Source organism: Crassostrea angulata, chromosome 6 (genome assembly GCF_025612915.1).
Source record: "Crassostrea angulata isolate pt1a10 chromosome 6, ASM2561291v2, whole genome shotgun sequence".
NCBI classification, from domain to species: domain Eukaryota; kingdom Metazoa; phylum Mollusca; class Bivalvia; order Ostreida; family Ostreidae; genus Magallana; species Magallana angulata.
Window position 1 is genome coordinate 46055997 of NC_069116.1, and position 23402 is coordinate 46079398.

Here is a 23402-nt window from a genome sequence, read left to right on the forward strand (position 1 = left end):
TGCTGTGAGGCAAGTCATTTTTAAAGTAGTGAGGTAGTCACAGAAGATGGTTCTGAGTAGTTCACTTGATTGGGAGCTAGCATTTGCTTACCATTCACTGAAAACCAAGAAAACCTGGAACTGGGTTTATTTTCCGGATTTTCTTTGTATAGGAATGGAACAGGTCTGGAAAGGTTCTTCCCATCACAGCTTACATACACAGGCACACAACCTTTGTCATGAGCTGTAAAACACCATCGTCAAAAATAACTATATAATATGTAGATCTTAAGCTTTCTGCTAAAATTCAAGCATGACTACATGTAACTGACCTGGAGTGTAACACCTGAGCACACCTGGCTGTAATAATGTGGTCTGGACAGGTTCACCATCTATTACACATGTATAGGTAGAGGAAACTTTTGTCCATGGACCTATCAGAAGTAATTTACTGCCTCCCTGAAACATAACAGATGTAGATGTTAAAAAATAGACACTATATCTGCCTACCCACATAATATACCTTTAAATGATATTTTCTCTGGTATGTTACCAAGCAAGAAGTTTCTGTCTTAGTGGGATTCAAAATTTAGAATGAAGTTGAAAATTTTGAGTCTATCATTAGATTCTCAAATCTTTCATTTTGAGTTTATGATAACAGATTTTCTGATCATTTATTGTCAGTGCACAACAAAAACTCAATACACCAGGATGTTATCTCAGAACAGTTCCATCTTTACCTCTGTGTAGCTAGATTCTGGGGAGTAATCCACAATGTCCACCAGACCGCGACCACTGGACTTCCGAGAGCCTGTTTTATGGTCCACCGACAGTTGTCTTGATTTCTCCCTGCATTGCTGACAGCTCGACGTGGCTTTCTCGGAGGACTTGAAGTCAGTGAAGTCATCTAGAGCAGAACTGATTTTGTTGTCACTCTCAGTCACAGGAATGGATCCAGCCATGTCCTGAGATGACCTATCGTCTGGAGTCTCCAGAAAGTTACACAACTTCTCAATGTCATGAAGTTCGAGGTCAAGATTGTCAAAGTCTGAGGACCCAAAACTGGCACTCATTGGGTCCTGTTCTAGTTCACTTGGAAATCCTTTAGACTTGACCTTGTTTTCTTCAGTGTGGGACCTAATCACATGTTGAACGTCTTCAACAGTTACTGATTTAAGGTACGGCACAAGGTTGACATCAGGTTTAATAATGTTTGTGCTACCTATTAACGAGGAACAAGTGTCTGTAGAAAATTGCATTGGTGTAAAGTCTTGTTTACATGAGTTTAACAAGGATTGCTCAACTGAGCTGACTAGTTTACTATTAGAATCACATATGTCTGACATGGAACATGCATTGTGTAAGTTCTGAACACTTTGATAGTCTAAGTGGCTGCCCTCGGTCTGAGATGCAGCCCCAGAGGCAGAGGGGCAGGGTACCAGGGCACCACTATCTGCCCCTGTGAGCTGTAGAACCCCACCCTCTGGCACCACCAGACCTTGGGAGGAATGTCCATTCTCTGAGCCCCCATGTCCGTTCACGAGCAGATAACTGCTTCCTGGTACGTTCAACTTCCCACCCACATTCAACAGATATGGAACATGAGCTATGTCAGGTTTGTGATGGATGACATGAGAGCTCCCCTCGCTGCCATTTCCCGCGTGTTTCTTGTGGTAGTGCGATAGGTGGAGACTGTTTTTGACATGAGGGGGCGTGTCACGTGATATCTTGTTACCGGATGCCGTGGTCGGTTTGTCCTTGACGAACTTGTTGGCATTTTCGTGATATTCAATCAAATGTTTGACCAGAGCCTCCACAGTCTCATCAATCTACAAAAAATAAAAAGTATTGATTCCAATTAAGAACTGCTCATCTGCATGATGTAAGAGTTTCCATCACAGGGGAAATATTCATAATTGGGAAGAACTAAAATAGATTCAATCATAATGGAAGCTGAAGGACCATTGTATTGAGAATAATTGTTGACAATTTTGCAATTACATCAATATTTCCGTTTGTTTTAAAAATCTTAAACAAAGAAATGGAATAATTGCTGATTGTATAAGAGTCAGATTAAACTTATACAAATATTGAGCTATCCTCATTAATTGGTGGAATCTTTGTGTACATTACGATGATTGTCTGATTAAATTGAGTGTGTCGTTTCATTACTTTTATGTAAAAAAACCTTGAGATAATGTCCATTTATCATATCTTTGTCAATATAGAGACATTTTCTGTAAAATGTTCTAATTATTCTTGGGCTGTAAATCTCACCATCTGTTCAGACTCCTCTCCTGGCTGACCAGTTGAAACTGGAAAGAAAAGCCATATCTAATTTACATGTATATGTGAATGGTATGGTTATAGTAAACATATGAATAAACATTCATTTCACATACATATTTTCTGAGTCTACGTTATTTACAGTTTTACAATACATTCTGAGTTTAGTGGTTCTTTGATCAATACCGGTACATGTATTTTGTAAAATTATCAATTTTCTCTTAAACATTGAATTCATCAATCATACCAGTTATGTTTCTCATTCATTATTATTCACCTGTTATAAAAATACTCTAATTCACATCTCTCTCTCTCTCTCTCTCTCTCTCTCTCTCTCTCTCTCTCTCTCCAATCTCTCTCTCATTCCACCTGCTATCAAATTTGTTGAGTATGAGTAAGAGTACTATACATGTGCCAAAATTTAAAGATGCTTATTTTTTGTCTTTGAAGTTATTACATAAAGATTAAGTAATAGAAAAAAGCTTTTTAGCAGTAGTTAATTACACCACACATGGCCTTGAGTGACACTCACACATTGGCCTCAGTTGGTCGACGAGCTCCTCCTTGGTCCATTCTTTCTTCTCTAGAGTGTAGGGAGGGACTACAGGGATCTTGACCTTTGTGTTGTCTTGGTACGGGATGTTCAAGTAATGAACCAATACAATGTCTGGGTTCTGTACAAAACAATTTAACAATCAAGTACACATATTTATGTTCTTTGTACAGAAAAAGAGCACACACCACCCCAATGCATTTCACATCACTTCAAGAAACAATTATTAACAAATGATGAAACGTTTGAAATATATCTGTCTTTTGCTTTAAGTTTGAAATATAGACACTAGAATAACATATTTTCAATGACTTTGACCTTACATAAAAGACCTTAACAAGGATTATATCTCATTTGGATAAAACAAACCATGTGTAATTCACTATTCAAAAACTGAAGAAATTGATTACTCTTTAATCAAACAATGTACAAAAGCATTCCCATAAACTTTTTGTTTGAAAGGACTGTTTAAGACATAAATATAAAAAAAATGCCAGCAGAAGTGCATGATAAATACAAACATAATTTGTTAAATTGTAAGTAACAAATTGAAGTTTTATATAGAAAGAACTTGCTTGAGAGATAAAACATGGCTCATTTCTGGAGATTTAGTGGGAGAGGCTTCAACTCATGGCCTTAAAAAACACAAATGAGATTCCACCTGGCTGTCCAGATAAACCAAGCATCTGATGACAGCCTAACTGCACACTGTGTATACACAGTGCAGTATGTTCTCAGCGCAGAGCAATGACGAGACATTGTTGGTGTTTTTGTATATGCACATTGCACTCACTGTGTTGCAATTAAGGGGAGGTAAATCTTGCACTCACCTGAAGTAGCCAGTAGCAGCGCCGGTGGAATGTTGGAAGTATATCAGAGTGGACATAAGAGCCGTAGATACACTGAAAGGAAAGAGCACTGTCTGAAGCATGACTCAGGAGCAGGGTTAATCTAGCAGTTAATCTCTGTACTGATGTATGTGTCTAAACTACAGGTACTAAAACCAAGAGGTCAAAGGGCCACTCTACTCATTCTTTAAAGCAAAGCATTTGTTATATCATATTAAATACAATGCAAATGAATTCCATGAAAACATTATAATCATTTATCTTATAAACACCCTGGTCACGTTTCCTCATACACATAAAAAAAGTCTTAGACATCCTCATTAAAATGCTCAAGCTTGATTTTATATTAATCAAGTATCTTATACATGTATTATTTTATATTAATCAAGTATCTAGGTAATCTTAGTATCCTCTTCCAATCCCAGGAGTCATATATTATATAAATTCAAAAATTTTTACAAGCTAATGCTTTTTATCAGTTTTTTTTTTTTTTAAATCAAAGCCTCTATTGCTTTAAGAATTAAAATAATAATATACAGAATTGGAATCCCTGCCACACCTAAAACATTTGCCTCTTTCTGACCTTCAGGAATTACATAATTGTTGGTGATATAACACAAGAAAGACCTCCAATCATACATCGTTCTTATCAATTTTTTTTTTTAAAATTGCGCATTTCAGTAAATAAGCCTATGGTACCTGTATCAATGGGGGAAAAAATTCCTTCCTAAAACCTAACTACAAATTTATTCAGTAGAAATCCCTAGTTCTCAAGCCATAAAATTACAACATTTAAATTTCTTATTAAGTCTCGTCCTTGAAAATTTTATTAACAATACAATCAGAAAACAGATCAGTGTGCTTCTAACACCCATAAAATGCAGATGTAACATCAGTGGGGTCTATAATGCTAACAGTGCAACACAAAAATCTAGTTATCGGGACTTAAACAAATTCAGAAATAGGACCTGTACCTGAGCTTATAACAACATGGCTCAAAAAACTGAGTCTTTAGCTGAAAGCAATACCATTCAATAGCATATGACAACAATGCAACATGATAATTTAGTTAATATTATTGAGCAACACAATTCAGAAATCTAGTGTCAGGCCCTCAACAACTAATAACAACTTATAACATCTAGTGCCTGGACTTATAATAGATACTCAAATAAGAAAAATCTTTGGATGTCTTACAATAAAGCATATTAAATATCTAGCTCTAGGGCTTTTCAAATTATTACAGCTCAGAAACATATGAAATATGAGTCCTTTTGTCAGGGCTGCTTTCTAACATGAAAGACCAACACGCAAGAAGACTCCTTTGCATCTCCATAGCAACCTGACAACACTGACCTCCAGTCCCTGGACTTTGAGCTTCATGTGGTCCTCTCTAATGTTTTTGCCGTCCTTTCTCTTCTTCCAGCAGTAGCCGTCCTTGCGGTAGCGGACTCGGTTCCTGCTGTATAGGAGCATTGACCCGCTGGGCGGTCGAATCTTCATCTCCATCTTCAGCCATTCTTTGTGTCTGGAGAAGGCGATTAATATGGAGGCTATTTCCTGGATAGAGAAATAAAACAACAACTGACACTGTTCTGATTAGAAGTAAATTCATTGGCCAAAAAAAAATAGAAGTAATTCCTGTAAAATACAGTAGACTCTTATAAAACCAGATGAGTCAATATCCGGATTAAAGACCCCTCTTGATTTTAAAATCTCACTATCATTTTTATTTTTTGATAGTTGTGAACTATATAAAATTATAACAAAGGTTTAGTACTTGTGGTTTTAAATTCTTAAGATTTAATATGTTAGAGTAGAATTGTGGAATTAAGTTCTAGCATTCAATAAGGCATCTGCAGATGATATGACATGTATACTTGTACTTGGGGATTCTTCATTTCTCAAGGATAAATGAAATCTGTACAATAAATTTCCTTCAGGAAGATAGCATAATGATTAAATATCTTTAACCGAGACTAGATTATTTTTTTAAAAGTATACCATCATGCATCAGCTGAATTCAATTAAATACACCGAGATTAGCAGACACCTCCCAGAGATAACAACACCGCGGCTGATTAGAACAAACTCATCCTCATCACTGAACAAATTGCTTTTTCTGTAAAAATGTTGTTTCTTGGAGTGATTACTATATGCAATGTATCTATTTTCTATCAAAAATGTGCAGAAAGTCTACCGGAATTGTCCAAAAAAATATTGGTTTCGGACATTCAATCTTACTGTCTCGCAGCAATATTTCGCAATCCCCCGCTAAGACAGAGGAGGAGCAAGACCAAATTACTGTAGTAAGTCTGTGGTGAGATGCTGGGGATAAAACGCAAAAGGCAAAATTGATTTCCTCATGACTAAATAGAAGAGTAAAGTGTGTGAATAATGATACACTTGCCATTTAGATCCTTATTATAAATCAATTTGGTCTACATATGGAGGCCTATCTCTTATTCAAATCCCTATTCTTGCTGGAAACTATTTTTTACATAACAAGAGTATATGCATATGGTGCATTTGGATAGCGCCACTCTCCAAACCATCTAAATATATTTATACATTAGACTTGGAAACTTGGAAGACTTGCTCTGTTTGCATTGAACAATTTTCAATTAAGCCATCCTAAAAAAATAATGTATTTTTAAAAATAAAAAAAAAGTTTTCAAACATCAAATAATAAAAGATTAGACGGTAAAGAGAAGGCTACCCAGTAAAAGAAACTTTTCTTATCACCAAAATCTGAAAAATTATTTTAGAATCCATATTTAAAAAAAAATAAAGAAAAAAAATATGTATATTTTCATTACCCACAAGAGAATATTTGATAAAATTATGAAGACTTTACTCCAGTAATAATAAAATTGATTCTCTATGAAATTAAATCTTAATGAAACTTAATCAGTAGCAATACTGTAGATTCCTTATTTTACGAAAGTACTTAATTCTGCAATTCAACCGTTTTTCACCAAATCACCAGAAAATAAATTTTGCGTTATGAGCTTCTCGCAATTTTACTTAAATATTAATTCCTCATGTTTGATTAGGAATTTACAGTAATACAAGTGGAAATGAAGACACATACATTATCTTTTTAAAATCAGATATATTCGCACATTTTTTCTCATAAACTTTTAAGCTTTTCAAATCTTTTTCCTTCATTCTAACAAAAACTGTCACAGCTTTCAAAAATAATTTGAATAGAATTCTGAAATTTTTATATGCAAATTGAAATGCAACACACCAGTTTTATCATTTTCACAAAGTTTAGATCTTAAAATTGTAAATTGAGAAATTTACATATCTTTAGCATTTATATTGAATTCTAATATATTTTTTTTCTATTTTTCTAGACTTAGTCACCATCTTCAATCTTATAAACTGTTGGAAGCAAAGAATATAGAATTACTGGTGTATACAATATGTGTACAAAAACCCAAAACAAACAGAATCAAAACATTGTGGGAAACTTCCTGAAGACTAAACAATCATGTCTGGAGATAATCTTCTGAATTGCCCGAGAGCTCTTGGATGTTGAGTAGACATTTAATAAATCTGTCCATTCATGTCACGAAGCATATAGAGAGAGCTAAATCCTGCCATGCCCTGAAATTAAAGGTGATGCAAATGGTTTCCGACACTAAGCACCTCTTCAATTTGATCTACAAATTGCTGCGGGTGAGCAAGGTTACAAAGAGGCTGACTGCTGCACTGTGTCTGGCTCTGGTGGATGATCACCATTCCAGACTCTGGTGCGCGTCACATTGGCAACACATTTCCTGCAGGATACAAGGACAGGAAGCCCCCTGTTCCGATTAGATCTCACCTCCGAGTCTTCGGCCTGGTACATGGAGTCTTGTCATGTTCAGAATTACGTATTCTGACTCAAGTAGCACACAACGTCAGCAGAGGGCAGCTTTCAGTCATGAGGTTAGCGCAAACATTACTTTTTTTGCTGACAACATTACTGTTGCCTTACAACATTGTTACCATTCTTCCACTATTTTACCTACATTTCATTCCCAAATGAAGAGATATTACAATAAATGAATAAAAATAAAAATCATATTCATTTGCTTATTCACATTCTATATCTTGCACAAATTAAATGTAGAGAACTTATTTACCTCAATCATGAATATTGTTGTTTGGGAAGGGGGTTGTGGGATGAAGAAATCCTGAAACTACAGTACTGAGCTAATATAAATGTAACCTATTCTAAAATACATGTATAACGAGGAGCTGTAATGAAATCACTACAATTAAAGTGTAGCATTTCAAGTAACAATTATCATTACTGAGTTCATGTTTCATGTACAGGAATATCAGGTTTTGAGTACATGAAAATCTAACGAATGAGTTGATTGATTCCCCAGTGAGTTAAATATAAGACCATTGCTATCATTAAAACCAGGAAATGCTGTAGGTTTTAAATATGTTACCAATGCCTCAGTAATAGTCCTGCATTATTTAGTACAAGGAAACACTAGGCAAATTTTGTTACAAAATTTTAACAACTCTTATGTCAAGATGGCCAGTAATACATATACCATACATAGAAATCTCATAAAAAACAACGAAAATCAGCAATTTGGCACACAGCCCGATATCATTGGTCACACAGGCACACCATATTTTCTGAAAAGCTTCCTTTGAAGATGGGGCTTTGGGGAGATAGTCTGCATCAAACGAAGATAACCAAGAAATATATTGCTATCCTAATCCAGACATTATACGCATTTCCCACAAATAAAAACCACCTCTGGTTATGGGTCTCTCCTTATGTGTTTACATTACAACTCGGTTAAAGAGGGTGGTATATATGTTTTATGGTCCTCAAACTGAATTGAAATTTACTTTTATCTTTTAAATGCCCCAGTCTCTCCGACAATATCTTTGACGACTGAACATATCTTGTACAGCGTACATGTGACTCATAATGATATCAAACTTGCATGTTCAGTTAAAAAATGAACATAAAATTAAAAAAATGATATAGAAAAGTATCTAGTAGTACATGGTTTCTCAAAAAACTTTCATTTTTCTAAATTAATTTAATTTTTTTTTTAAAACCCTATCTTCTGTCCATCTATAAGAATGTTTGACAACGTTGTTCAAACTCTCCAAACAACAAGAAACCATGGCTATAAGTTCTCAATATAGTAACAATCAGAGAAAAAGACAATTAAATTGTACCCGACATCAAAGTCAGATAATTTTTCTATATCAAAATAAATGTATGTGGAACAATTATGCAAGAAAACAAAATTAGATTAAATTCCTTCCTGTGTATTCCCAAATGGGTTGATAAACACGGAACCGCTGTGTGAGCATGTTGAAGAACAACAAAATCTGGTTGAACTATAAATGACCAACCCTAAACTAAGGTTTTACTGTGTATTGCTCTTCTGATATGTGACTTGGCTCAAGTAACTGACACTTAAAATTTCTGACTGTATTAGATGACAACACAAGTTCAATAATGAAAATGACACTTGATTCAGGATTGACTGTAAATTACAGTTTAACTTACCAAAAACTAACACACTTTTGACTGTTATGGACCTGAACTAGGCCTGATTGCAAATGCAATTCATTCAAGGTCTAGCAAAAGGTCTAATAAATAACACTTTAACAGAGGTTTGACTGTAATGATAAACAAAGATTTGACCGTTATCGCACCAAAATCAAACTTGACTACCAATGCAATTTAACCCAGGTTTGACTGAAATTAACATCCGAGACAGATTTAAAATAGAAAAGTCAGTGCATTCAGTTATTTGTCTTTTAGATTAGATTCAGACAGCAAGTTTCACAGGTCTGGCTTGAAGTGACAATTTCATAAGCTCCTTTGCTTACCTCATTGCTGTTCCATCGATGCCTGTACTGTGGAAAGTCCCGGGCAGCTTGGATATCTTCTAGCTGCTTAGGGAGTATCAAATCATTGTTTCCTGGAATAATATCACAGGTTTAGAGTTAAATACCATTTTGAAAGGTGTAAAAATTGTTGGCTTCATCAATTTTCATTACAGTACCGTATGCCTCTGTCATGCACATCAGTCTACTGTATTTTCTCATGTTGACAAACGATGTTTTTTGTTTTGGGGATATTCAGCAATTTTTTTTTTATAACTGATAAGGTATTGACAGCCTTGCTGACACTTCAAATAAAAGGAGTGTACCTATTAAGGTTATATAAAATCTCCTTTGTTTTCTGAATGCAACCTAAATCGGTCATGACAGTAACTTAGTCAAATGAGAAAATGTTTCAATTACAGTAGAACATGTTCCAACCTCTTCTGCATGAAGCCTCAGTGGATAAAAAGTAAGTAATAATAGCTCGTCCAGTCGGTAACCAAAATAAAATGCATTGTTTAAAAAAACCCTTAAAATCAGGTCCCATTTTACAGAAGGTGTGGTCAGAATAAGATTCCCTCATTACTGATGCACCCAGCTCAGAATAGGTTGAAAATTAGAGTCCTTCATTAACACTGGTGTTGTCTTAGCAATAGTTATTAGAAATTCAAATAAAATCAATTAAGAGGCAAAATTTAAATGACGACAAGGGACTTGGAAAATAAAATTAAAAATTTGGTAAATCTACAGATTGATTCCCTATGTACAAATATTTCATGTAGGTAAATCTTCCTGGTTCAAATCAACAAAATCATGTCACGCAGTGATAAAAATGTCTTAATATACCTGAGGAGACCTTGCCATCATAACATATACCGTTACTCAAGGAGGCTGTCATTGTAACATATATACTCTTGAAGGCCTTGCTATTGTAACATAAATTTACTAGGAGACCATATCATATAACTACCCGAAAAGAGGCCTATGCATTTGTTATATACTGCTTCATCAAAGAAGGTCCTTTTATTGTTTTATGAATCTTAATTCTAAATTTTGTTATTGCTATATTACGTGGACCTGCATTTGTATTATACATCTATCTGAGGGGGCCTTGCTATTGTACTACATGTATATATTGTACTTTACACCAACTTGGAGGTACCTTGCGATTGTACTACTGTACTGTATTGGACTATACACCTATCTGAGGGGATCTTGATATTGTACTATACACCTCTCTGGCGGGGGGTTACCATTGTACAATATTGTACTATACACCTACGCCTTGAGCACTATTGAAGTACTTTGTACTATACACCTGCTTGAGGGGACCTGGCTATTGTACTACATTGTACTATACATCTATCTGAGGGAGCCTTGCTATTGTACTATATTGTACTATACACCTACCTGAGGGGGCCTTGCTATCGTAGTACATTGTACTATACACCTACATGAGGGTGCCTTGCTTTTATACTATACTGTACTATATTGTACAAGACATTTACCTGAGGGGGCCCTGCTATTGTCCTGGTGACTGGAGGAGGAGGCAGGCTCTCCCATTTTCACCAGCTGTCCAAACTGTTTTACTCCATCCTCTGTCCAAATATGAAATTAAAATAAAATACACCAGTTACATGTACGGTAGATTCATTTTCAATTACATCCAGACCACAAACATTTGACACACAAGTGAACAACGTGACAAATTCTACCCCTGGGTACGTAATACCTAGAAAAAGTTTTTTCATGCTAAGTGACTGCTGAAACTGGCAAAGCATCGGAATCTGACTTTCCTTCGTTAATAAGCCAGCAATTTACTGACCAACTCGGTGGGATCAATAGCACTCTCAGCTCAAACTTCTGCCTTCACATGCAATCATTCTCTACTTCCATATTCCATTAAGGAATTATATCTTTGGAAGAACACCAATTCTAGACTTCCTAGAAATTTGACCTTTCACCCCTTTCTGTTCTCTTGATATTAAAACCCCATATTGGTATGATTTTTGACACTCTGCATTAAGCTATAACTGGGACCAACACTGGGATGTAATCACTTGTTTTCAATGATTAAACAAATAAATGGGATTATTTTCTCAGCAAATTGCTCAACATTTATTTAATGTGGGTGATATTTATTTAATCCAAGTGCATCGTATGGGAGCTTTGCTAACATCTGATCTCATTCCAAGACACCTGCAAAAATTGAACGCAGTCCCGTAAAACACACCACACACAGATTTAATGAGTTCAATAATGTTTGAACTACGGAACATCATTTCAAACATTTGTTTTCAATCTTCAAAATCTATATCCATTCTTTTTTCCTTGCACCAGAAAAAAAGGCACACATATACTGTTAACTCAATAAAACACCAGGCGCTGGACAAAAAAATATTGATTTCAATTTGCTGGCTTTAAAATCTCTTCTGTCCATCACCACCACCAGATTAAATAAAGGAATGATTTGTTACCTCAATAAGGCTACATCACAGAACCTTATCTGAAGCACAACCCTTAGCAAAGAAGCAAATACATAAATAATATGACCACAGTACTACACAGAAAATGCATTCAATTACAGTTTAATCTTTTTATATTTGACCAAAATGATCAAAAAAGTTTTTTTTTTAACATTTTTGAAGGATAAGAAAATGTCCAAATAATACTTCAAATCAATTAAAAAAAAAGAAAAGAGTTCAACTGGTATTTGGCCAAGGCAGCTGAGAAATGTCAGTGTAAATCCCTCTGTCATCTGTCGGGTCTCCTTTATTTAGAAGCTACTCCTTAGGGGCTCAGTACCATCTATTATTGTAGAGATTGCCACAGAAGTGTCACTAGAGCTAAATATCATAACAATCAATATCAATATTTGGTGTCTACAGGGCTGTGAAAACCAAAGACCTCTCGGCATCCTAGCAAACTAATTCTCGGCTCGGCATGAAATCTTTTCATGGTTACATACCTAAATTTGAAAGCTTATATAAATTCCAAGTCATTGCATTCATATCTTGGTTTTTTTCCACAACTGTATTAGGTTTTCTAATACAATTTCCTTTCAGGATATCAACATGCCAAATATATACATGTATATTTATTCTTTTCCTGTAGAAAACTATTCTACTTGTTTTAAATGAAGGGTGATTTTTTGTTTGTTTCATTTTTTTCCTCATAAAGTGGGGCAAAGTATATATAACCTTTATACTGTTAATGAAATTTTAAGGTTCTATAGTAATTCAAATGATGCCAATATGAAACTGAAAAAAAAAGGAGAAACCACCAAGGAGAGAGGAGTATGGCTTAAAGAAAATCCTGTTAATTGTGGTCAGAGTAAATGAACTACACACCGCCAGTAAAACAAAATAACAACTGGTGTTTCTACATGTGTTAGCTGCTAATCAGGAACTCATTACTGGGCTCCATAACAAAGGGGTATCAGCTAATCACAATGTACAAACACTACGACCCTGACTTCTTACTCTACAAGACCACATCATTACCGCTACTGGTCATCTCAAGCTGTGTCAATCCATCAAAGCTAGTGATTAACTTTATGGGTTATCACTGAAAATCAAGTACAATTGTACAAAATACAAGCTCATAATGCACTGTATTGATAACTTCGTCTGAAAGATAATTACAAATCCCACTGGCTCAATTTTCGTTCCTCCCACCTCTTGGGGAATCCTCATTATGAAATGATAAAGATTAATTCAATTACAAGGCTATGATTGAAAATACTCCTGGAAAAAAAATCAACCATCTCCATACTTAGATGAAATATGATGGGAGTCAAATTAAGTTCTTGGATATATCCAATTATTTTCATTCATCATGTAATATATCAAGTATCGGTACATTCTGTTCTCATGCAATTTAAATGCATGATTGTTCTATTAATATAATGTAATAGATATTGTACATTTGTATTGTATAATAATGAACTACACATTGCTTAATAAACAAGAACTGAAGCTGACAGATTATTTCAAAAAATCACCCATAATGGCATTATGCATGCACACTGGATTTGAATGGGGTATGGAGTGAACTTTCCTTGAGTCTCTGAGATTATCCTTTCCTTGGGTCTCTGAGATTATCCTTTCCTTGAGTCTCTGAGATTATCCTTTCCCTGAGTCTCTGAGATTATCCTTTCCTTAAGTCTCTGAGATTATCCTTTCCTTGAGTCTCTGAGATTATCCTTTCCTTGAGTCTCTGAGATTATCCTTTCCTTAAATCTCTGAGATTATCCTTTCCTTGGGTTTCTGAGATTATCCTTTCCTTAAGTCTCTGAGATTATCCTTTCCTTGGGTTTCTGAGATTATCCTTTCCTTAAGTCTCTGAGATTATCCTTTCCTTGAGTCTCTGAGATTATCCTTTCCTTGGGTTTCTGAGATTATCCTTTCCTTGAGTCACTGAGATTGTCCTTTCCTTGAGTCTCTGAGATTATCCTTTCCTTGAGTCTCTAAAATTATCCTTTCCTTGAGTCTCTGAGATTATTCTTTCCTTGAGTCTCTGAGATTATCCTTTCCTTAAGTCTTTGAGATTATCCTTTCCTTGAGTCTCTGAGATTATCCTTTCTTTGGGTTTCTGAGATTATCCTTTCCTTGAGTCTCTAAAATTATCCTTTCCTTGAGTCTCTGAGATTATTCTTTCCTTGAGTCTCTGAGATTATCCTTTCCTTAAGTCTTTGAGATTATCCTTTCCTTGAGTCTCTGAGATTATCCTTTCTTTGGGTTTCTGAGATTATCCTTTCCTTGAGTCTCTGAGATTATCAACTATTCTAGACAAAGAATGTCTGTAGTGTGTGCAGCACAAAAAGTCGGGGTTTTTTTTTTTTAATTTACTAAGCTAGTTTCAATTGATAAATGTTAATAAATAATGCTGAAAAACTAATTAATTGGCAAGCTGCACGAAGCATGTAAATACATTTGAAGAAGTACTGTAATTGAGCTTGCAGCCAAATGATACCAGCAATGCAAACAATTCATAAATTATGGAGAGTAAATAAATTGTAAAAATGGTTTTTATCAGCAGTTTTATTGAACAGCTCTCTGTCTCTTACCAGGTGCACTATTAAAAACTATTATATCCTTGCACTGACAGATTAATTAATAGAAGAAATTGGATGAATCTGATTTCCCAGACCTGTGATTCAAAGTCCCTTGTATTAAATCAATGTCAATTTACATATCTCATCAAATATAAGGAAAAATTGACACATGGAACTTCTATATATTGCTTTACGAATGCTTCAGGCATGATAAACCTGTGAAATTGCTTGCTGAAATCGGATGTTCTATTCTATGAGACAAATAATGTTTCATTGTATCCTCCGCCTTTCTACATCAGCGGTAGAACAAGATTCCCTCTAGTCACTGTTTATTGCTACCTGTACATAGAGAACCGTTTTCAGAACAATCAGTATTCAAAAGTCTATTTCATGAGCACTGCATTGAGCAAATAAAACCTGTGGTGCGTGTATCTTTTAATACACTGTTCTCAGTGGCCATTTTTTAAAATTTTATTGATTTTGAATGAAGGAATATCAATTCAAATTGCCAGGCAATTGATCTGTATTGAAACTAAAATGTAGTGTTGAAAAAGCATTTACTTTACGAATTCATTAAGCAATTTCTTGTGAAACTGAAACTTACTTCATTTTGTGTTACATTTGCCTCAAACTACACAGAACCTTACTTCAAAATAAAGACAAATTGAAACAAAATCTAGACCATGCCAGATTAATTGTAGTGCATGTACACTCCTTTGTGGATACAAAAGTATGAAAACAATCCTTATACATTGTTATCAGCACCACCATTAAATTTTCTCACCATTTGATCGACAGGGATAGCAAATAAGGATTCTGCAGTGCAAAACATTTGCTTTTAAGTCTCCCAACTTCAGCTAGAATGACATACTTTGATACATTATCCTGGAAGCTCCTTTTCTCTCTCTTTCTCTGAATATCACAATTATAAAGAGACTTCTACAAAACAAGAGGATTTAGGTGCTTCAGCTTCTTCCATCTCTCTGTGCTTATCACAGTAATTAGGCATCCTCAAAACACTGTTAATGCTAAGTGAAATTGGCTTTTAAGCTGTTACTTTTTTGTTAATTATAAATTTACAGAAGAACCATTTTTTTTGCTGTATGATATCTTTGTATTTGCTTTTGATTTTTCTGTGTATTTCACACAGAGTATAATGGATGTAAAACTGTTTTACCCCCATAGATATTATTGACTTCTAGTTGGTGTGTTTGAAGTGTGTTTAGGAGAATTCTGAGAGACAAACCTTGGGCATTCTAGCCATTTGCAGATCAGCTCTCAATCTGATTATCTTTGAAGAATTCTTGAAACAGACAACTTCATATTTTCTTTCCATTTGCATAGTTCATAGTCATACAAACTCTGTAATTCAAGGATTCCCAATAATGTGAGATTTCATGGTCAAACTAAATCTGTAACGCAAGGATGATGAGAATTCACAATGCAATCAGTAAATCTTTACTGTTCATGGATTTAGACAAATATCTCCAGGAAAATGTATGTTTTCATGAGACACAACGTAACACTTAGAGTGATTTTAATACGTACACATATATTATACCACCAAAACGTGACATTCTTTTCAGCTTAATGTGAAACAGACACAGTGTTAACATTGCTCCATATATTGCAAGTATAATGTTGGAATGACAAATAATACACATATCTTAAAAAACTGCACTGCAATAAACAGAGACACTGCTGGAAAAAACAGTAAGAAAAATTATATTCATAATTAATATTAACATACCCTAGTATCTTAGTACATGTTTCAAAACTTGAACAATGGGTTTTAAGGAGACTGGATGCTCAACTAACTATGAATCAGATTTACTATACCTTGAAAATTGCAATTATGATTTAAGCCATAAACACTGTTCTTTAAGGTTTTAATACCTATTCTCTATAGATACTGTAGTCTAAAAATAGTCATGACCATCCATTTCTATTCCTGCATAAAAATGACTGTCCTTCTACATACTGTATACAGGAAAAATATATTCGCCCATTTTATATTGTTCCTTTCGCTCTGTCAGCAACCAAATGGGTGAATTATATTTATCGCAAATTATCCCTCTTTACTCAACTGTGTAGTGTGTATGGGAGACATGGTGAAACTGTCTGCAAATGTACAAAGGTGAAAATTACATGGGGCGAAAATAGCCCTGTTTACAATATAAACCTAGCTGCACATGGTTGCAGTAACTGAATCTCATTTCCATATAAAATATACTGTGTTAAAATCCACTGCATGTACTGTGAATAAAATCTTCTGACAGTGCCATTCTTATTCATATTTTATATATTTTTTTAAATTTGCATAAAACATATCAATTCTGAGACAAAGAAATTGCTGCATGATAGTTCACAAGGTATTGAAAAAAATATGCTGAAAACATCAGAAGGCCTTCAAATTAAGATGCTAGCTGGGACAGAAATCCTGGAGGCAACCCTTTCCAGGCTTACTCTGGTTTGTGCTCTACGGCTGAGAACAGAACTAAGCAACATAGACTGCCTGCAACCTCATACAGAGGGAAGAGACACAAAAGGTAACCGATTTCATGATTGAATGTGTGGCCATAAAGAACCTTCCGATTATTTACCAATTCTTTTGAGGGGGCCAGTGTCTCTTGCATTGTAATTTTGCAGATTTAATGACAGAGAATCAATAGTGGTCCTTGTTAATAAGAGACCGATATACTGCTATATAGTGTGCCCCAGTGTGCTGATTTTCTGTAAAATCTGGTCGGAATCAATAAAATGCGTGTTTAATGACATCATCGGATATTCTTCATTCTGGTGATCATTAAAATTTGTCACCAAGCAACTAATCCTGAAATGGGTGAAAGAATGTGTTTCTTCACAATGTTTACCATTTCTGAAATGCCACTAGTTAATTCTAATATGCCGGTGCATTGCAAATTTAGAATTGACAATCTTTTTTCAAGCAAAATCCTCTGAGTCTTATAAGTATATTAAAACATCTCATATACCTTCAGACTGATTGACTTTTATCTAAATGGATGAACAGATTGGAATAAAATTACCTAATTATAATTGCTATATTGTCTTGATTTCCACTCGCCTACTACTGCAATAAAAAGCCCACAAAATATATTAGCCAAATATTTCTCTTTTTCACTTCATAACCTTTGATATATACATGTAGCAATATCTTCTTATCAATAACATTGATCATAAATAAAATAGACAAAGAAGCTGCCCAAGTCTACCATGAGTCCATCCTCTAGCTTTCCTAGCTGTCATTGACCACAAAACAATCTGCTGCTAAGTTGTGTCTGCTGGAGATATTTTTTTTCTTTTTGCAAATTCATTCTTTAAACAGCCATGAGTATTGAGTAACAGTCTCAGTTTCAAAAAACATCACATCGTGGAAAATGTCTTAACAAATTTTACAGACCAATAACAGATTGTAGACGTTGAAAAGGAAAATTAATAGGTCATACATATCTTTATTGTTACTCTACCCATGGAAATGAAAATAATGAAAACCAATTCCTACTGGGTATTAGTAATGAAAAAATCGGGGGACTTTGATTCCTACAAGTTTTTGAACTTCCTTTCAAGATATTTTAACATTATAATCCAGTTTACCCTTTCTTGTCATTTGCAATGTGAAATTCCCATCCCAATGGACTTCAATGCCCTTCAATTTTGTTATGTTTTTTTTAAATTTAAAACAATTCAATGTTATAAATTTTATTATCTAATTCAAAATTCAATTTACAGGTAATGGATAGATTTCCAATACATTTTTCATTCCTTGTATTTTATGTTTAGTTTATAAGCACCTCAATAAACCCTGCATGCTCACTTCACATGCTTCAGGTAAGTAAAACATGTACCTGTTTTGCTAAGGCTACATTGCAGCAGCTTAATAACGTAGCTAGGTCATGAAAGCATTTGTTTGACACAGATGCTACAAAGAAAAGTATAAAGTATCCTGTTTTTTGTGTTCTGATGGTTAGTAATGTTTAATATGTAGCTTTTCTTATATCTAAGCCGAAAGAAAATATCAAGTTTATATAATAACAAAAACACAAGGTGGATAAGATTGTTTAGAGACACAATCTTATAATCTATTTGTATCACTAACGTAAAAAAAAATCCTACAATTTTTCAGATTCACTAAATTTCTTATTTGAAATAAGGACATCTCTACTGCAACTATGTTTCCTGGAAATATTAGATCATTACATGTAAAACACAAAATATTATGGTTTAAAATTAGATATTTTAACAAATTTGACTGTCCTTGAGATTATCAGATGTTGAAAGGTTTTCTTTTCATTTTAAGGATTTACCATATATCCAGTAATTTTTGCAATAATCGAAGTTTTGCTTTTTTGCAATCACTCTTACATCGCAAAATATTCAATACGCAGAAATTATATATCCTGTATTGTTTGCTATTAGAAAATTTTAAATCACAAAAAATGACTAAATTAAAAAAGGTACACATTTCCCTAAATTTGACAAATTTTGTACCATGCCAATATATGGTAACTTATTGTAGAAGACATCTACATCATTTACATGTTACAGTTAGAGCAGCATGATATGTAAATAATGGGGGAAAACATTGCAAAAAATAGTATTAGGCCACACTATTATAATCTCTTGTTTGTCAAACAATGAAAAAGGTACGAGCAGGCGAGCAATTAAATAATAAAATTATTTTTAATTGTAGGCAAAATTTTTATGCAGTACATAAATAAATTTGTGCGGACTGTTACATTTTATTACTTGTTTCTTATTTGTAGAATGAAACTATATAAAATACGAAAAATTGAACTGAAATAGAACAGAAAACAGCCCAGAATTTGCTGGATGCGTGAAATTAATATTAAAATTTTTTGCACAGTTTTATAATGAGTGCAAGGGGTCGAATGAACAAGAAATTATACTGGTGTGGCCTTAAAAAAGAAAAATCATCCCATTAGAATATTGATACACAGAATAAGTACTGAAGTGGACCAAATTCTCCTCTACTTCTGTTTATCAAGTGGATTGGCTTTAAGGTGAGTCTTCAACCATTTTTATACTTCACACCGTTTTCAAGTTGAAAATATTTCAATTTCGGCTTTATTTCAAGTGTATTTGTTCTCAAATCATTTTAAAAGAAACTTGTTTGTAAAACAAGATTGAAGGCTCATCAATGAACCAATTTATGGTTCTGTCATTAACAGATTAAACCACATCAATTCTTAATTAAGTAAGGGAACCAGTAAGATAAACACACGTATTAGAAAGCAAACAACAATATGCCATGATAGGATTCGTTGAAGAATCAATTACAATTCAAAATCTAGCAAAATACTAAGATACTTACATTACTGAAGTTTTCTCCAACCTCGATACTCCTGTCAACAAATATGAAAGTCGAATGCGCATGTGCAAAAATTGATTAACTCAGACATCAACATGATCAGTTTTATTGATGTCTATACAAGCACGATTATTTTGCAGTTTTCGGTTCACAATATACACAATCCAACAACAAATTGATCTGCTGATTAAGATATTAAAAATTATTCCGAAACATTTATTGTACAATCAACGCGTACCTGTTCCCCAAAGAGTGGGAAAACGTTGGAAAAACCATGGAAAAAGTAACAAATCCTAACAACCCTGTTGTTTTCTTTGACGTTTCAATCGGAAACACGGTTTGTAAAATACAGATGAGTGTTGTCATTAGCACTGTCTTTAATATATTTTACTTGATGTTATTATAATAGTGTTTATCAAACGTGATGCAGTCCGAATTTCCTTATTTCATATAAACAAAATAAGAAATCAAAAGAAAACGTACAATTATATCGAAGTTTATTGGTTTTCCTCTTTTATAGGAAGTTGGAAGGATAAAATTCGAATTATTTGCTGATGTGGTTCCAAAGACAGCAGAGAATTTCAGGTATCATATACATTATATACATGTACATATATGTACATTCTTCCATGCTTTTTTATATAACCCATTTGGATGATGAGTCCTACTAATTTTTAGTTAGCCAAAGTTTCTACATTTTGGGTAGTCGGTTTGATAATTTGATATAAAGTAATAAGATTTTATGATCGTAATTAAAAAAAACGAAAATGGTCACAATTTTAGCTAATTATCTTTTTTTTTTTCATTTTCCTTAACATGTAAATGGAGTTACAATTAGACCAAGCACCAATTTTATAGTTAAAACAGAGACAGTACACTTCAATTTGTGTAAAAGAGAAAAAAATTGTTTGAAACATACACACATGGATCTGCCTGCTTCAACTCAAATCATAATATCGGTAGATATTCAAAGTTAAGCTACATGTAAATGCTGCATGCTCAGTCTACAATTATTACATCATTTTTTATATGCACAACAAGTTTTGTTTTTTGGAAATATCCGAGCCAAAGAAAGGTGATTCCATGAATTTGTTCTGCTCTCAATACTTATTAATTTTAAATGTTTATAATGATTTGAAATTTGCTACATTAGGATAAAAAAAATATGTTTTTTTTTTTAATAAAATAATTTGATAAAGAAATACATAAAACAAGTTGTATTTCCTGATTAAAGCTCTGTTCTAACTTATCTGGTTTTAATACTGAGGTTTATAATATTTAATGGTTATTTAATGATTATTTTTACAGGCAATTTTGCACAGGAGAATACAGAAAGGATGGGGTCCCAATGGGATTTAAAGCTTGTACCTTTCACAGGTAATACACTAAATTTTTCAAGACAAATTATATTCTTTGTGACAGTCATACAGGTTAGATAGAACAAGTGATAGAGCACTTGATTAGAGATTCAGTGGCCGAGGTTCATATTCTAGTTTAATCAGTTGTGTTTTCTACTTCCCTGTTACATCTGCTACCATGCCCCCCTCCCCAAATATGGAACTGCCAAGGGATGCTAAAACTAAGTTATGGGTCTTTGTGGTTCCCTTAAGTTAAGGAGGAGGATTATGGTCAGACAAGTTGAACTAAAGGCAGCTGATACATGTAGCTTTAATGAGAAAGCAGTTAACTAGTGGGGTACTTAGTTCAAATTCTGATTAATGACATCATTTTACATCTGTGTAGATTTTCTTTTCAAAATTGCATACAAAAGCACACACTGTATTGCATATTCCTGAGTGAACATTACTATGCTTGTAAAGAATTAATGGGAATATTGTGAATAATTTTGCAAAGAAATGTTTCAGTACATTACTGTTAGATAATAACACTCAGTTATTGGTTTTGAGCTGGATTTAGACTGGATAACCTCATAATGCACTATAAATCATATGCTTTGTCTAATGAAAAAATATGGTAATACATGTAATAATTTTCATAGCAGCTCTGCCTAGAGTGATTTATTTCTTACCGTATATATCTTACAGGGTGATCAAAGATTTCATGGTACAAGGAGGAGACTTTATGAAGGTCAGATTTTTATCCTGTGTGTGTATTGGTCTGCATAACATTCTTTTATTCTATTAGGAGTTTGGTGTAAAATTTGGTGATTAAAAAAAAAATAAGATATACAATTACCATGAATATTGTGGTGATTTCTAAAACTTTGTTTTGAGAGCCAAAATTAGCAGCAGCTCACTAAAACAACCTGCTGATAAGCTCATGAAGACGATTTTCCCCCTTAGAATTGTATCAGAAACATACCTTTAAAACATATATTGCCTATTGACAGGGAGACGGCACTGGTGTTTGTAGTATATATGGAGGAGGGCCTTTTGCAGATGAAAATTTCAAATTGAAACACACTGGCCCAGGAATGCTTTCAATGGTAAGATAGTTACCTGGTTTAAACAAACACAAAGCATTGTTTATCCGAGTAAGACAGTGAAATACACCAGCACCGTCTTAATCATATCATAAAATCTTTTAACATGAAAAAAAAATTTGAAAATATTTTGATGATGTCATTGCTAAATTGTAGGAAATATGGCAGTTACCATATACCGGTATTTCTGTTACCCCGGTAAGTAAATTACTAGCAAAAATCATATGGAGTATTTTTATATGCAGGCAAACAGTGGCAGGGACACAAATGGATGTCAGTTCTTCATCACGTGTGCTGCGTGTGATTTTCTGGACAACAAGCATGTCGTGTTTGGTAAGGTTTAGAAACATTGAATTAAAAGACTATACCTACCGGTAAACATAGCTGTTGTAATTATTTTGATATGAAAAAGTTGTTTTATAATAGCACCTCTTATTGAAGTTCAGATTAATTTCTAATTGTTATTCTGTCTTATTTTCAGGTAAAGTGATTGATGGACTTTTGGTTTTAAGAAAAATTGAGAACGTTCCAACCGGGCCAAACAACAAGCCAAAAATAGCAGTTGTTATAACACAGTGTGGGGAAATGTGAAACGATACGAATAAGGGAGAGAATCCATCACACTGGAGAAATGTGTACTGATGAAGTACCGGTACACACAGATATTTGTACAAAAAAGTGACTAGGAGTTTAATTGAAATGTATGACAAGTTGCTCAGCAATCAGCAATTAACTGGAAACATGAAATGTTATCAAAGGTACCTTGCAACTCTGATGCTGTGGTTTTTATAAAAAACAGACTGCATGTCAGGGGTCGAAAATCTGAGTTTTGACAGTAATTGCAGATTTCATATGGTGCCACTTTGTGTTCGATCTATACACAAATGTTTTAGCAAGGAACTTTACATGTACATGTATATCAAAAAATAAAGAAAAGTGAAAAAATGGAAATGTTCATTATTTAACTCACAAAAAGGTAGTAAATTTTGGGTTTTTTATATGTTCATGTACAATGTTTCAAT

General features: G+C 33.9%; 2 protein-coding genes across 2 annotated transcripts in view; one reads left to right on the top strand and one right to left on the bottom strand.

The window, feature by feature from the left end:
* Positions 1-12208, bottom strand: part of LOC128190060 (uncharacterized) — a 40801-nt gene extending 28593 nt beyond the window's left edge. Inside the window, exons 1-10 of the mRNA XM_052861960.1 lie at positions 11264-12208; positions 11040-11129; positions 9535-9626; positions 5023-5226; positions 3649-3720; positions 2798-2939; positions 2257-2294; positions 720-1808; positions 312-438; positions 92-223 (exon numbers count right to left, since the gene is read on the bottom strand). Coding sequence (XP_052717920.1) covers positions 92-223; positions 312-438; positions 720-1808; positions 2257-2294; positions 2798-2939; positions 3649-3720; positions 5023-5226; positions 9535-9626; positions 11040-11129; positions 11264-11312 — 2035 coding nt within the window. The 5' untranslated portion in view covers positions 11313-12208. The remainder of the gene's footprint in view (positions 1-91; positions 224-311; positions 439-719; positions 1809-2256; positions 2295-2797; positions 2940-3648; positions 3721-5022; positions 5227-9534; positions 9627-11039; positions 11130-11263) is intronic.
* A 7907-nt stretch (positions 12209-20115) lies between these two features.
* LOC128190059 (peptidyl-prolyl cis-trans isomerase H-like) lies at positions 20116-23331 on the top strand. The gene is made up of 7 exons (XM_052861959.1): positions 20116-20274; positions 20458-20522; positions 21246-21314; positions 21983-22025; positions 22288-22383; positions 22626-22713; positions 22862-23331. Exons 1-7 carry the CDS (start codon positions 20212-20214, stop codon positions 22969-22971), a joined length of 534 nt encoding a protein of 177 aa, XP_052717919.1. The 5' UTR covers positions 20116-20211; the 3' UTR covers positions 22972-23331.
* Positions 23332-23402: the final 71 nt, after the last annotated feature.

What these genes read in the sequence shown, in the direction of transcription:
- LOC128190059 (XM_052861959.1), top strand. Translation starts at nt 20,212, where the DNA reads ATGGAAAAAGTAACAAATCCTAACAACCCTGTTGTTTTCTTTGACGTT. An exon ending in AAGGAGGAGACTTTATGAAG is followed by an intron (nt 22,026 to 22,287) that starts GTCAGATTTTTA and finishes GCCTATTGACAG; the next exon opens with GGAGACGGCACTGGTGTTTG. An exon ending in CAACAAGCATGTCGTGTTTG is followed by an intron (nt 22,714 to 22,861) that starts GTAAGGTTTAGA and finishes TCTTATTTTCAG; the next exon opens with GTAAAGTGATTGATGGACTT.